Source organism: Hemiscyllium ocellatum, chromosome 4 (genome assembly GCF_020745735.1).
Source record: "Hemiscyllium ocellatum isolate sHemOce1 chromosome 4, sHemOce1.pat.X.cur, whole genome shotgun sequence".
In the NCBI taxonomy this organism is placed as follows: Eukaryota; Metazoa; Chordata; class Chondrichthyes; order Orectolobiformes; family Hemiscylliidae; genus Hemiscyllium; species Hemiscyllium ocellatum.
This window is the reverse complement of record NC_083404.1, coordinates 57622122-57638799: the sequence shown is the minus strand read 5'-3', so window position 1 is coordinate 57638799 and position 16678 is coordinate 57622122. Positions and strand designations below refer to the sequence as shown.

Genomic DNA, 16678 nt, shown 5'->3' with positions numbered 1-16678 from the left:
GTGTAGTGGGCAGCGAAGAGGGTTACCTCAGATTACAACAGGATCTGGACCAGATGGGCCAATGGGCTGAGAAGTGGCAGATGGAGTTTAATTCAGATAAATGTGAGGTGCTGCATTTTGGGAAAGCAAATCTTAGCAGGACTTAGACACTTAATGGTATGGTCCATGGGAGTGTTGCTGAACAAAGAGACTTTGGAGTGCAGGTTCATAGCTCCTTGAAAGTAGAGTCACAGGTAGGTAGGACAGTGAAGGCAGTGTTTGGTATGCTTTCCTTTATTGGTCAGAGTATCGAGTGCAGGAGTTGGGAGGTCATGTTGCGGCTGTACAGGACGTTGGTCAGGCCACTGTTGGAATATTGCGTGGAATTCTGTTTTCCTTCCTATCGGAAAGATGTTGTGAAACTTGAAAGGGTTCAGAAAAGATTTACAAGGATGTTGCCAGGGTTGGGGCATCTGAGCTACAGAGAGAGGCTGAACAGGCTGGGGCTGTTTTCCCTGAAGCGTCGGAGGCTGAGGGGTGACCTTGCAGAGGTTTACAAAATTATGAGGGGCATGGATAGAGTAAATAGACAAAGTCTTTTCCCTGGGATCGGGGAGTCCAGAACTAGAGGGCATAGGTTTAGGGTGAGAGGGGAAAGATATAAAAAAGACCTAAGGGGCAACTTTTTCATGCAGATGGTATGTGTATGGAATGGGCTGCCAGAGGAAGTGGTGGAGGCTGGTACAATTGCAACATTTAAGAGGCATTTGGATGGGTATATGAATAGGAAGGGTTTGGAGGGATATGGGCCAGGTGCTGGCAGGTGGGACTAGATTGGGTTGGGATATCTGGTCAGCATGGACAGTTTGGACCGAAGGGTCTGTTTCCATGCTGTACATCTCTATGACTCTAAGTGGTCACGGGCAGGGTTCCAGTACCTAGGCATTTTTATTACCCCCAAGTCTAACCTGTTATTTCCGACTAACTTTGCTCACTTGCCCGACAATATTAGGCGAGGTCTCCAGTGATGGGAGGCTCTTCCAATTTCATGGCTAGTCCGAATATCTCTCATTAAGATGAATGTTCTTCCTTGTTTGCTTTATCTCATTCTTATGCTCCCTATAATGTTTCCCCAGTCAACGCTGCGGAAGCTTATGGGGTGGTTTGGTTCCTTTGTCTGGCATCGTGGGTGGCCCCTCATCAAACTTACTAAATTGCAGTTGCCTCAAGGAGTGGGAGAAGTTGATTTCCCAGACATCAGAAGGTATCAACTGAGTTCCCTGTTGTCCTTTGTCTGCGATTGGGTAAGTAACTATCCAAACTCAATATGGCTGGATATTGAGGCCTCCCAAGTAAAGTGCCCTCTTATTAACCTGTTGTTCCTGAATAAGATAAGGACAGTTATGGACCACTGCTGGAACCCCATTGTCATTAGTACAGTCAGGGCTTGGAGGGTGATGCGTCAGAGTGAGGGTTGTTTATCCAAGACTTCGCTACTTACACCTATAGTTGGCATGCCAGGATTCCGACCAGGAATGATGGACTCAGGGTTCAAACTATGGGCAGTGAGAAGAGTTTCTGGTTTGGGAGACTTGTTTGAGGGGGAGGTTGTGATGTCTTTTGAGCAACTGAGCCGCAAATACGGGTTACTCAGCAGAGATCTTTTCCGTTTTTTTCAGGTTAGGGATTTCATCCAGAAGAAGACTACCCTTCTCACTGAGCCCTAGAAGCCCGATACAGAGAGGTTGTTGCTACGTTCCACATGCACCCTTTCGGTTAGTGCCCTCTATTGCCTGCTGGGTGGCAGGACCTGGCAGGATATTAACTGGTCATGTGAGGTCTGGGAGCAAGAGCTAGGAGTGGAGATCTCTTCTGAAACATGGGAGACCAGATGGGAGAATACTCGAATGATCTCAATCTGTAATAGGATATGCGCTGTGCAGTTAAAAGTTCTGCACAGGGTTCATCTGGCACCAGACCGTCTGGCGAAGTTTAAAAAAGGGGCATCTTCAGTGTGCCCCAAATGTAAAATAAGTGCAGGTAACTCTTACCCATTGCTTCTGGACATGCCACAGGCTCTGTGTTTATTGGGGCAACGTGGCAGGAGAAATAGGGAGGGTATTGAGGACTGAAGTCAAAGTAGACCCAATATCTCTCCTCTTAGGTCTACCAAATTTACCATCTTTAGACGGGCATGGGAAGAAACTATTTAATATTCTTGCATACTGTGCACGGAAGAATATTCTGATGAATTGGTTGTCTGAGAACCCACCGGGCTTGCTGGGATGGCAGAAATTAATTATGGAGCACATTCCCTTGGATGTTTTTTTACAAACATGGTGCACCACCAACAGACCATTTTTGTAAGATATGGCAGTCCTACTGGAGTTATTTGGAAACAGATTTGTCAGTTGTTTTAACTAGGGCGTTAAAATGGTATAGACATAGGCGGGGATTGCTGCATGTGGGCTCAATACCTTTCCACCCTCTGCTGTATTACGGCTCTTATCCTCAGGCCATAGAAATCTGAGAGATGGAAATGGAGGCTGAATTCCCAGAATTGGATCCTGCCCACTATTTTTAATATTTGCCTAACTTCTAACACAACCGGAGGCATAAATATCCAGTCCTTGATTTCAAATGAGGCGAGCTTATGATTCAAGGCCCAATGTAATTGTGGAAGGTCACCATTCTAAAACTAAAAATACAAGACTCAACTCATTCCAATCAGAAAAGGACAAGATTTTGCTTGCTGATTTCATATTAAATTAAAACTTAACAACAAAGTATTTCATTAGGACTGCAACACAAATTACAACCTTATCTTCACAATCTGTGTTTGATAGAGCCAAGGATGTAATTCCCTTGCATCCATCTGGAGTGCAAGGTCTAGGAATTAATCCAAATGATTTGACTTAGTTCAGATGAGATTTATGAATTCTTCATTAGACCACTACATAGAGTACCATATGGAAGGGTAAAAACTGATGAATTATCTATTGCCTCATTTCGACTGCATTTCATCTTGTACTTCATACTGGAGCAGCGATGATTAAAATCTACAAAAAAATCTAACCATTCCTCTCCTCTGGGGAAGTCAGCAGGGTAGTGGTGGAGGAGTAAAAATTCAAAATAACAAGAGACAATAAGAAATGTATTAAAAAGGCGGATATTACGTTGGTAAAATTGCAGTTTCCGACTGGACAATTGGCAAGACTGTACATTGTCAAAAGGAAAAGTGCTTGGGACAAAGAAAAATGAAATAACGTACAAAACAAACAGGTCATTCTGCTGATTTATTGAGAGTGCAAAGACACTGTTGCTAATCCGTACTTAATATGGGAAAATAAAACATCTTTCCGGAACAGACTAAGTGTTCAACTGTGATTGTAAGATGAGTAGGTCATTCAGCCCATCGAGTCTGCTCTACCATTCAATAAGATAATGGTTGATCTGAATGTGGCCACAACTCCGTATTTTCGCCCATCACCTATAAGTGTTAAGTTCTCTTAACAATCACAGATCTACCTTACTCAGCCTTAAATATATGGAGTGTCCCAAACGCCAATACTCTGTTGAAGAGAGTTCCATAATAACTGCCCTTTAGGGAAGAAATTCCTTATCACTGTCTTAAATGGGAGATCCCATGATTTTAGATTCATCCACAAGAGGAAATACCATTTCAGTATCTAGCCTGTCAAGCCCCCTCAGAATTATAGAGATGTACAGCATAGAAACAGACACTTCAGTCCAAACTGTCCATGCTGACCAGATATCCCAACCCAATCTAGTCCCACCTGCCAGCACCCAGCCCATATCCCTCCAAACCCTTCCTATTCATATACCCATCCAAATGCCTCTTAAATGTTGCAATTGTACCAGCCTCCACCACATCCTCTCGCAGCTCATTCCATACACGTACCACCCTCTGCGTGAAAACGTTGCCCCTTAGGTCTCTTTTATATCTTTCCCCTCTCACCCTAAACCTATGCCCTCTTTTTCTGGACTCTCTAACCCCAGGGAAAAGACTTTGTCTATTTATCCTATCCATGCCCCTCAATTTTGTAAACCTCTACAAGGTCACCCCTCAGCCTCTGACGTTCCAGGAAAAACAGCCCCAGCCTGTAGCTCAGATCCTCCAACCCTGGCAACATCCTTGTAAATCTTTTCCGAACCCTTTCAAATTTCACAATATCTTTCCGATAGGCAAATCAGAATTGCATGTAATATTCTAACAGTGGCCTAATCAATGTCCTGTCCCACCCCTACATGACCTCCCAACTCCTGTATTCAATATTCTGACCAAGAAAGGAAAGCATACCAAACGCCTTCTTCACTATCTTATCTACCTGTGACTCCACTTTCAAGGAGCTATGAACTTGCACTCCAAGGTCTCTTTGCTCAGCAACACTCCCTAGGAACTTACCATTAAGTGTCTAAGTCCTGCTAAGATTTGCTTTCCCAAAATGCAGCACCTCACATTTATCTGAATTAAACTCCATCTGCCCCTTCTCAGCCCATTAGCCCATCTGATCAAGGTCCTGTTGTAATTTAAGGTAACCTTCCTCACTGTCCACTCCACCTCCAATTTTGCTGTCATCTCCAAACTTACTAACTGTACCTCTTATGCTCGCATTCAAATCATTTATGTAAATGACAAAACGTAGAGGACCCAGCACCGATCCTTGTGGCACTCCACTAGTCACAGGCCTCCAGTCTGAAAAACAACCTTCCACCACCACCCTCTGTCTTCTACCTTTGAGCCAGTTCTGTATCCAAACGACTAGTTCTCCCTGTATTCCGTGAGATCTAACCTTGCTAATCAGTCTCCCCTGGGGAACCTTGTCAAACGCCTTACTGAAGTCCATATAGATCACATCTACTGCTCTGCCCTCATCAATCTTTTTTGTTACTTCTTCAAAAAAACTCAATCAAGTTTGTGAGACATGATTTCCCACGCACAAAACTATGTTGACTATCCCGAATTAGTCCTTGCCTTTCCAAATGCATGTACATCCTGTCTCTCAGGATTCCCTCCAACAAGTTGCCCACAACCGAGGTCAGGCTCGCCGGTCTGTAATTCCCTGGCTTATCTTTGCCGCCCTTCTTAAACAGTGGCACCATGTTTGCCAACCTCCAGTCTTCTGGCACCTCACCTGTGACTATCGATGGTATAAATATCTTGCTATTATGATCCAGAAAGATAGAACATAGAACAGTACAGCACAGTACAGGCCCTTCAGCCCACAATGTTGTGCCGACCATTGATCCTCATGTAAGGTAAACGATGTAGGGACCCTCAAATTTCTGTGACCATATGCATGTCCAGCAGTCACTTAAAAATCACCAATGACCTCGCTTCCACAACTACTGCTGGCAACGTATTCCATACTCTCGCAACTCTCTGCGTAAAGAACCCGCCTCTGACATCCCTTCTATACTTTCCGCCAAACAGCTTAAAACTATGACCCCTCGTGTTAACAATTTCTGCCCTGGGAAAAAGTCTCTGGCTATCAACTGTATCTATGCCTCTTATTATCTTGTACACCTCAATTAGGTCCCCTCTCTTCCTTCTTTTTTTCCAATGAAAAAGTCTGAGTTCAGTCAACCTCTCTTCGTAAGATATACCCTCCATTCCAGGCAACCTCCTGGTAAACTTCCTCTGAACCCTCTCCAAAGCATCCAAATCTTTCCTATAATAGGGTGACCAGAACTGGACACAGTATTCCAAGTGCAGCCTAAGCAAAGTTTTATAGAGCTGCAACAAGATCTCACTGCTCTTACACTTAATCCCCCTGTTAATGAAAGCCAAAACACCATATGCTTTCTTAACAACCTTGTCTACTTGGGTGGCAGTTTTAAGGGATCTATGTACCTGCACACCAAGATACTGTTGTTCCTCCACACTGCCAAGAATCCCGTCTTTAATCCTGTACTCAACTTTCAAGTTCGACCTTCCAAAATGCATCACTTCGCATTTATCCAGGTTGAACTCCATCTACCACCTCTCAGCATCCCATCAATGTCACACTGCAGCCTATAACAGTCCTCTATACTGTCAACGACACCTTGCCTGCAAACTTGCTAACCCATCCTTCAATCTCCTCATCCAAGTCATTAATAAAAACTACAAAGAGTAGAGGCCCAAGAACACAGCCCTGTGGAACACCACTCACCACTGACTTCCAGGCAGAATACCACTTGCTCTCTTTTGTTGACCAGCCAATTCTGTATCCAGACAATTAAATTTTCCTGTATCCCTTTCCTCCGGATCTTCTGAATGAGCCTACCATGGGGAACCTTATCAAATGCCTTGCTGAAGTCCATATACACCACATCTACCATTCGACCCTCATCAACTTGTCAAGTAACATCCTCAAAGAACTCAATAAGATTCGTGAGGCATGACCTGCCCCTCACAAAGCCATGCTGACTGCCTTTAAACAAGCCATGCTCTTCCAGATGGTCATGGATCCTATCCCTCAGAATCCTTCCTAACACCTTGCAGATGACAGACGTGAGACTGACTTGTCTGTAATTGCCAGGGATTTCCCTATTTCCTTTCTTGAAGAGAGGAATTACATTTGCCTCCCTCCAGTCCTCCGGTACGACTCTGGTAGAGAGTGAGGATGCAAAGATCTTGGCAAGCGGCGAAGCAATCACATTTCTCGCTTCCCAAAGCAGCCGAGGACAAATCTGGTCTGGCCCTGGCAACTTGTCAATCTTAATGTTTGTCAAAATTTTCAGCACATCAGCTTCCTCAATCTCTATCCATTCCAGCATGCTTACCTGCTCCTCAATGGTTTCATTCACTACAAGGTCCTTTTCTTTCGTAAAGACAGAAGCAAAAAACTCATTTCGGGCTTCCCCTACCTCCTCAGACTCTATACACAAGTTCCCTATGCTATCCCTGATCGTTCTTTGATCATTCTGTTATTTCTCACATACGTGTAAAATGCCTTTGGATTCTCCCTAATTCTTCCCGCTAAGCCTTTTTCGTGTCCTCTCCTGGCTCTCCTCAGACCATTTTTGAGCTCCTTCCTCACCTGCCTGTAATCCTCTAGAGCTGAGCAAGACCTTTGCTTCCTCCACCTTACATAAGCTGCCTTCTTTCTTTTGATGAGAAGCTCCTCCGCTCTCGTCATCCAAGGTTCCTTTATCTTACCCCTTCTTGCCTGTCTCAGAGGAACACATTTGTGCATCACTTGCAACAACTGTTTCTTAAACATTCTCCAAATGTCTATAGTGCCCTTTCCATGGAACAATTGTTCCCAGTCCATGCTTCACGTCTGATAGCATCATAGTTTCCTTTACCCAATTAAATATCCTCCCATTGTGCCTGCTTCTCTCCTTCTCCATAGCTATGTAGAATGTGAGGCAGTTGTGGTCACTATCCCCAAAATGCTCTCCCATCGCAAGATCTGACACCTGCCCCGGCTAATTGCCAAGCACCAAATCTGAAAGGGCCTCTCCCCTCGTCAGCCTGTCAACATACTGAGTTAGGAAACCCTCCTGAACACACCTTACAAAAACAGCTCCTTCCAAACCATCTGCTCGAAGGAGGTTCCAATCAATATTGAGAAAGTTAAATTCTCCCATTGCAACTACCCTACTACATTCACACTTTTCCAAAATCTGCCGACCTATGCTTTCTTCAATCTCCCTGCTGCTAATGGGGGGCCTGTAGTAAACCCCTAATGAGGTGACTGCTCCCTTACTGTTCCTAATTTCCACCCATACTGACTCAGTAGGCACACCCTCCTGGACAATGGTAACTTCTGTAGCAGTGCTACACCCCCTCCTCTTTCTCCCCCCTCCCTATTCTTTTTAAATGTTCTAAACTCTGGAACATCCAGCAACCATTCCTGCCCCTGAGAAACCCACGTCTCTGTTATGGCCACAACATCATAGCACCAGTAATGATCCATGCTCTAAGCTCATCATTTTTATTCCTGATACTCCTTGCGTTAAAGCAAACAGACTTCAACCGATCCCTTGGCTCTTTCCCAGGAAATTCCTTCCCACTGGCTGCGCTAATTCTTGCTATTGCCTCATCTCCATCAACTCTCACCACCAGTATATGGCTCAGGTTCCCACCCCTCTGCCATACTAGTTTAAACCTTCCTGAACAACTCGAGCAAACCTTCCACCCAGGACTTTGGTCCCCTTCCAGTTCAGGTGCAATCTGTCCTTCATGTACAGATCCCACCTTTCCCAGAAGGCATCCAAATTATCTACATATCTGAAGCCCTCCCTCCTACACTAGCTGCGCAGGCACGTGTTAAGCTGCGCCCGCTCTCGGCACCGGTAGCCAACCCGAGAACACTACTCTGTTCACCCTGCTCTGCAGCTTCCACCCTAACTCCCTGAAATCACTTTTTATATCCTCAATCCTTTTCCTGGCTATATCATTGGTGCCAATATGTAACATGATTTCTGGCTGTTCGCTCTCCCCTTTCAGAATCTTAGTTAATGCAAATGGACACTTGCTTTCATCAGTCATGGTATAGTGTATAAGAGTAAAGAGGAGTTGTACAGGACACAACGGGAGTACTGCGTGCAGTTCTGGTTACCTCACTACAAGAAGGATGTGATAACACAAGAGTGAGTACAGAGGAGATTCACCAGGATGTTGCCTGGAATGGAGAAATTGAGCTATAAGGAGAGACCTGGAAGTCTTGGATTGTTTTCTTCAGAGCAGAAAAGACTGAGGGGAGACATGATTGAGGTATATAAGGTTGAGGTCAATGGACAGGGTGAATATAGCCGCTGGTTCTCTTGGTTGAGAGTTCAATCACAAGAGGGCATAGTTTCAGGGTAAGGGACAGGAGATGCAGGGAGGATTTAGGAAAGAAACTTTTTCACTCAGTAGATGGTGGGAATCTGGAATGCACTGCCTGAGAAGGTAGTGGAGATTGGAAACCTTACAATTTCTAAAAAATATTTGGATTTATACTTCAAATATCATAACATTAAAGAATATGGGACAAAAGCATGAAATTGGGATTAGCATACTTTTAGTACCAGTTTTGTCAATGCAGACTCATCAGGCCAAAAGGCCTTTTCTGCACTGTACAAATCTATGAAACTTTTGAAATACTTTGTGCAATTCCAGTTTCCCTGCAATAGAGTCATAATCATAGAGCCACAGAGATGCACAGCACAGAAACAGACCCTTTAGTTCAAATTGTCCATGCTGATCAGATATCCCAACCCAATCTAGTCCCACCCGCCAGTACCTGGCCGATATCCCTTCCTATTCATATACCCATCCAGATGCCTTTTAAATGTTGTAATTGTACCAGCCTCCACCACCTCCTCTGGCAGCTCACCCCACACATGCACCACCCTCTAAGTGAAAATGCTGTCCCCCAGGTTCCCTTCATATCTTTCCCCTCTCACCCTAAACCTATGCTCTCTAGTTCCGGACTCCCCTATTCCAATGAAAATACCTTGTCTACTTATCCTATTTCTATGACTCTCTGAAATGCAAGGTGTTGCATTTTGATAAGACAGACCAGGGCAGGACTTAAAACAGTTAATTGTAGGGTCTTGGGGAGCGTTGTTGAATAGAGAAACCTAGGGTTGTGTTGTTGAATAGAGAGACCTAGGGGTGCAGGTATATAGTTCCTTGAAAGTCATGTCATAGATAGACAGGGTGGTGAGGAAGGTACTTAAAACACCTGCCTTCATTGGTCAGAGCATTGAGTACAGAATGGGACATCATTTACAAGACATTGGTAAGGCCATATTTTGAGTACTGCGTACAATTCTGGTTGTCCTGTTATGGGAAGGGTGTTATTAAACTGGAAAGTGTGCAACTTCGCACTTTTCTAAAATGCAATTAGTATAGGCCCAACCTACTTAAACTTTCTCTACAAGGCAACCCTTTCATCCCAGAAATCAGCCTGGTTAACCACAAGAACACCAACAGGAACTCTTAATTTATTTACTTTACAAAAGCATATGCCTCAGTAAATTACAAAGCTGTGTGGATTGTGCTCCAGAAATTTAGATGTCCAAGAAACTTCTTCACAATCCTATAACTCACGATGATATGACTGCAACTGTTGGGAGCGGGACACCTAAAACAGAGCACTTCTAAGTCTGGACTGGTATCAACTAAGGCTGAGAGGTAGCCCCATACTATTTACAATCTCCCTGACTATTAGTATTCAAAGAGGCCCCGAGTGAGATTATTAAACACTGCCTAGATAGAAACTCTTTAACCTCAGTTAAAACTAAACTGACCACCACAAACATACATGACCTTTTTTTTGATTAGATTACTTACAGTGTGGAAACAGGCCCTTCGGCCCAATAAGACCACACTGACCCACCGAAGCGCAACCCACCCATACCCCTACCTTTACCCCTTCACCTAACACTATGGGCAATTTAGCATAGCCAATTCACCTAACCTGCACATTTTTGGACTGTGGGAGGAAACCGGAGCACCCGGAGGAAACCCACGCAGACACGGGGAGAATGCGCAAATTCCACACAGTCAATCACCTGAGTCGGGAATTGAGTCGGGAATTGAACCCGGGTCTCTGGCGCTGTGAGGCAGCAGTGCTAACCACTGTGCCACCGTGCCGCCCACATATAGCACATATGACTGCAGTGTCATTAGTCAGTCCGCATTGGCTTTGCAAACCTTCCCAAGCTCTTCGGTTTTGCTCATGAGAGACTCAGCCTGCCATTGAATAAAGAGAAACAAACCCCATATTAACATAGACCTGGTCTGTCAAATATTTCACTTCCCACGTGTTGAAGGGCAGACTCTGGAATATGGTGAGCCTCTTCCAGACTTGGCAGCAACCTTTCTGAGAATGTCACCATGATCGAGGGGACCCAATACCAGATCAGCCCTGCTAGCCCAGCCACCTACAACTGTGCTTTTCAAAAAGGATCTCTCTACCTTTCTTTAAATGCTCTAGTGTACAGATTAATTATCATCATCACATTTCTGTGCAGCAGTGAAACTTTACACTACACACTGTAGAGGAATTTCATCAGCAATAGCTTTGCTACATTCTCCAGATTCAATGGGAGGATCATAGATCAAATACTAGTGACATTCTTGAAGCCTGTTCTACAAGCATTGAGGCAAAACTCCAATAAAACCAACTACCAAATAATGGATCCAGATGTTTGAGATGTATTTTCCTGCCAGTATCTATTTCTCAACTTCCAGATGGCCCATGTTCTGGGGCAGACAAAGAAAACACCATAAAGACACACTGAAGCATGGCATTAATGACTCAGAGGAGCTCACCACCCAATTGTTCAAAATGGCAACAACTTGTACATCAAGTTGCATCATATTTTGAGTCCAAATGTTTCAATGATCAGCAGAGCAGCAGCAGAGGAGGAAAGGACACAAAATAAATCCTGCACCTGGAACCCATGCATCTGTGGGACATCCTGCCCCATTTGCCTAAAGACATGTGTTGAAAATCAGCCTATTCAGTCACATGAAGACCCACAGCAGAAACTCACAACACTGACAGAAATCATCTTTGAATCAAAGAACAGATGACAATGGCTGCAATTGCCATGAAGACCAAACTAAATGGTAATTTTACCAAATCTTCATGAAGAACAAACTTTATTAAACTGTGCTCCATTCATTTCTACACCAGAAACTTCCTCCATTGCACCATCTACCTCAGAGAAGGACAGTGCAGCCAAGTCATGAGGACACCGTCAATTCCAAGTTCCCCTGCAAGTCACAAAGCAGTCCAATGTGATAACTCTCCATTCCCTGTCACTATGTCAAATTTCTTAGGATTCCCAACTTTGGGAGCTCCATCAGCCCAATAATCTGCTTTGTATCAAGGTATGGTCCACCCTCATCTTCAGAGAGAAATTAAGGTTGAACAATAAATGCAGTCTTGTCAGCACAGCCCACATCTCACAGAGAAGTAATTTTTAAAGCTACAAGCTGCTTCATCCCCAAAGTTAAGACTGAGGATCTATTGGATCATTGAAACAATTCAAACACAATGGACTTAATGTAGATTAAACAATGATCGTGAAGAATTTCTACAGGATATTTTCACCGCTGTAACTTTAGTGGCTGTGACAATGTACACAGAAAGCCACAAGGAAATTCATTGTCAATTACCTTGTTGGTCCTAACAAACATAGAAAGGTTGGGCTGTGTTTCTTGTACGGTGACATGAGGGCCTTTCTGACTGCTATTTTTTTTTAAATTTGGGAACAGGATCTGAATTTTAATATCAAGCTTTTAGAGGAAACTCTCTCAGGAGTTCTCTTGATTGGTTCACTGTGACTTTGTCAAAATATTGACTAAGATCCTGAAGAAATGGCATAAACGACAGTTCTCTCTGCAGTTTCTGTTGCACTGCAGTGAACAATCAGAAAAAAAGCAAAACACAGAAATTTATGCTCAATGGTGTCATGGGCCTGTATGCTAATCCCTGTACATCAGCAGGAGGGGATCAGTGTAAGTTTACTTGAACCATGTTTCCAACATTCTGACTATTGTTTATCCTGATAGATAAATGTCAACGGAACCTCCTATAATGAAAAAGCATATTTAAAATCCAGCCTCCGGGGTAAAACTGGGAGCTGAATTTAAAACTGAATGCTGCCCCACATATCTCCAAGAGACCCAGCTGTGAAAGTGACATGAGCAGCCAGCGACCCCGTCGATAGTGATTTTTAACAGCACTGCTGGTGGCCCTGAACGATTGGAGTGTTTCACCCATTTCCTCAGTCTCCCGTAATTCTAGCCTTCATTCTCTCCAAACCCCCAGTATTCCCAACTGCCAATTTTTCCATACATGCCCTAGCCCTCAGACAATCAGACCCAGCTCCTCCCTCCTGTTTCTCAACTCCCTCCTGATGGTAGTATCTTCTCACAGTCCATTTTGGTGGGGAACAGCCACAGGGTTGTGACCTGCGATCTGCCACCGCTGGTGTTTTCTCCTGCTTGGGTTTTGTATTCAAGAACTAGATCAAAAACACCCGAATGAAATCCTGCTATTAAGAGTGGCCTTGTCCACAATCCCTACTCTGGCTCTGGAGGTAATAGTAGGGAACTTAAAAATACCATACATCTGTCTCGAATACACAGTGTAAGGTATACTGCCATGTGCTGAGGAGACACTCCATCAAATTTGCCCTGACAAAGTGCCTCAACTTGAATCTCAAAAGCAGACCCTCAGCAAACATTTACTGTAATTTTTAATTTCAGTTTACACATTTTGGGTATAATTATAACATTTACCACTGGATTGAAACCAGATGATAGTGAACTGATAGTTTGTTTTACTTCCTACCTGGAATGATAGCTGGCATTTGTAAGATGGGGGAGGCTCAATTCACATTGCCTATTTGTCACCAGTAATAGAATAAGCCCGAGCCTTTACTAAATGATTTTTTTTTGTCACCTATGCCTTCCCTACCTTTTCTGGCTATTATTTACATGTTCTGCAAGCATATATAACTGATACAATGTTCTTCAATGCCTGAACTCAAGAAATTACCTACTGAGCAACTTAAACCAAGCAATCGCCTGTCATTTTATTCTATTTCCCTAATTCTTTTTGCTGCTCAGTATCTAAGTGTAGCCTTTAGTGTTCAAACAGAGATAATCAAAGATGGGAGGTCATAGTAATCTCTATGGGTATCAGACAATGATGCTTATGGATAAATGAATTTCCAAGAGGTTCATTTATCCTTAACAACTTAACAAGAAGAGCACACCTTTTAATGATTTGGAGCATTATAATATGGCTGTTTTAGCATAAGATCTAAACCCAGCTCAGGACCATCAAGAGGGACATTAAATGAGTTCAAAATCATCGATACAATAAGCATACATTACAAAGTATAACAAATCTGAAGCAATGAAGGGTTACCTGAACAATCTCTAACATTTCTGACTTGCTGATGTATCCGTTTCCATCGAGATCATACATGCTGAAAGCCCACTTTAGTTTCTGCTCCAGTTTGCCTCTTGATGTAACACTTAGTGCAATGATAAATTCTCGGAAATCTATTGTCCCATCTCCATTAGCATCAAAAGTGCGAAAAACATGTTCAGCAAATTTGGAAGCGTCTCCATAAGGAAAGAAGTTCCCGTAAATTTTCTTGAATTCTTCCATTGATAAATTCCCACTGGGACAATCCCTGAGGAAGCCCTTGTACCACTCTTGGATCTCATGCTCAGTGAAGTCTGTGCTGTCCAGCAAATCCTGCATCACCTCAGGCCGTAGCTTGCTGTTTTGCTTCCCCATCTTGAACTTAAAAATGTTCAGCTGCAGAACAATTCCAAAAGAACATTGACTTAAATCAGAGTTAAGAGTGGGAGCCAATTTAATCTGCCAAGGAAAAAGATATTTCTGACTTGTAAATGCATGATTTCAAAGATTAAAAAGAAATTGAAAAAAAACACGCTGGAAATAGAAACCGAAAATACTCAAAATAATCCGTGGGCCACTCAACGAAAGAAGGATACAAGTAAGTTATTCTCATATTTGTGAACCAAAGGATGATCTTTATTTGAGAGATTTCTAAAGTATTACCAATAAGATCTCTTGCGTATTCACATCAGCAGAAACATCTTACTGGATATCAAAAAGGCACTGAATTAATGAGGTAGATTTCTCAAAACATTTTCATGCTTTATTTGTTGAGGAAACCTGAAAAAAGTTCATCATTGCTGTTAATCAAGTCAAACACATGTAATATAATGATCTATTCCAATCCAATTTATATCACCAGATAATAATTCAAAGGAGACAGCTCTTGTGGCATGGAGGTGAATACCTTCTCTCTGAGCCAGGAGGCCTAAGCTGAAGTCCCATCCTTCAAGAGGTATAGCATTACACATCAGATTAGGTTGATTATAAATATCTACAATTCAGTAGATTTTTTTAAAAAAATGTCACTTCTCTTAAGAGTTATAGCAAAAAGCATTCATTGTTAGTTTCTTCAATGATCTTGTTTGCAGATAAATGCTGTAGAATTAATTACCAAAGGTAATTCTAAGGAACTGTAAATTGTATACAAGTCTGCGACAATCGAATTGATAAGAACTTTTTGTATTCATTCATGGAATATAGGCATTGCTGGAACAGCCCAGCATTTATAGACTTCCCTAGTTGTCCTTGAGAAGGTGATGGTGAGTCACATCCTTGAATCAGTGCAGTCGATGTGCTGTAGGTTGATCCATAATGCTGTTAGAAAGTTCCAAGATTTTGACCCAGTGACACTGAAGGAATGGCAATATAGTTCCAAGTTAGGATGGGGAGTGACTTGGAGGAGTACTTCAAGGTGGTGATGTTTCCATTGTGAAAACAATTGCACTTTAAAAAAGGAGGACAGATAATGAGAGTGACCACATGGGAAGAGATTCAAAAGGGGAAAGACAGCTACACTGTTGCCTGACCCAACAGTAAATCTGCATAGCTACTGTATTGCTGTTTGATTTTCATCTAAGATAAATTAACCAACAGCGAAATTCACAGCACACCTTGGAGAAACCTATGTGGGAGGGTTCACAGCAGGGGAGCAGCTAAGTGCATTTTAAAATGTAACCTTACTGTTTATTCTGTATCGCTACAGTAGACAGTTCTTTTTTGATTATTTGTTTTATTGAGATCTGTCTTTTGATTAACAATTTAAACATAGGTACTAAGTTAGCCTGGTGCAGTGTCTTTTTACAGCAGTACGACTTGTATTTTCTGAGTCTGTAGATTATTGCGGAGCAAAAATGGCCTTCAGTGTGTTCTTCTTGTCAGACGTGGGAGTTTATGGAGAGTTTACATGTTACTAATGATTATGTCTGCAGGATGTGTGTTTGGTTGCTAATCTTATTGGGTCACATAGATAAGTTGGAGCTAGGGAGTGTGATGGATGGTAATTGGAGAAAGTGAGAAAAACCACAGATACAGTCAGGTAGATGGGTTGCCTTGAGGAAAGGGAGGAGATGGAGACAGATGGTGCAAGAGTCTCCTGTGGCTACCCCTATCTCAAACAAGTATGCTTCTTAGGAAAATGTAGGGGCTGATTGATGCTAAGGGGAATATAGCACTGTTGGCCGGATTTCTGGTACTGAGACTGGGTGTAATGTAGCGAGGGGTATGCCAGGTTCCAAGCAAATGACTCTCTAGTCAGAGGCACAGACAGACGTTTCTGCGAACTACAGCGAGACTTCAGAATGATATGTTGCCTCCCTAGTGCCAGGATCAAGGATATCTTGGAGAGGGTGCAGAATATTCTCAAAGGAGAGGGGTCCAACAGAAGGTTGTTATACACATTGGAACTAACAACATAGGAAGAGAAAAGGGTGAGATTCTGAAGCAAGAATATAGGAAGTTACGAAGGAATTTAAAAAGTAGGTTTTTGAGGGTAGCATCATCTGGATTACTCCTGTTGTCACGAGCTAGTGAGGGTTGGAATAGGAGGATACAGCAGATGAATGCATGGCTGAGGAACTGGTACGGCAGGGGAGAAGGATTCACATTTTTGTATCATTGGATTCTCTTCTGGGGTAAAGGCGACCTGTATAAGAAGGACGGATTGCATCTGAAATGGAAGGGGATTAATACTGGCCAGGAGTTTTGCCAGAGCTGTTCGGGAAGATGGGGTGGGACCCAGGGAGATAGTGAGGAAAGAGATCAGTTTGAGACTGGTAAGTGGGAAAAAGGTGCAAGTGAAACAG

The 16678-nt window shown here is 43.0% G+C and overlaps 1 protein-coding gene across 11 annotated transcripts in view; it reads right to left on the bottom strand.

The window, feature by feature from the left end:
- The window catches only part of LOC132815383 (neurocalcin-delta), a 313099-nt gene that overhangs the window by 21599 nt on the left and 274822 nt on the right, over positions 1–16678 (bottom strand). For all 11 annotated transcript variants that reach the window (XM_060824272.1, XM_060824270.1, XM_060824276.1 and 8 more), the window contains one exon: positions 13872–14270. In XM_060824272.1, the coding sequence (XP_060680255.1) occupies positions 13872–14249 (378 nt within the window). In that variant the 5' untranslated portion in view covers positions 14250–14270. The remainder of the gene's footprint in view (positions 1–13871; positions 14271–16678) is intronic.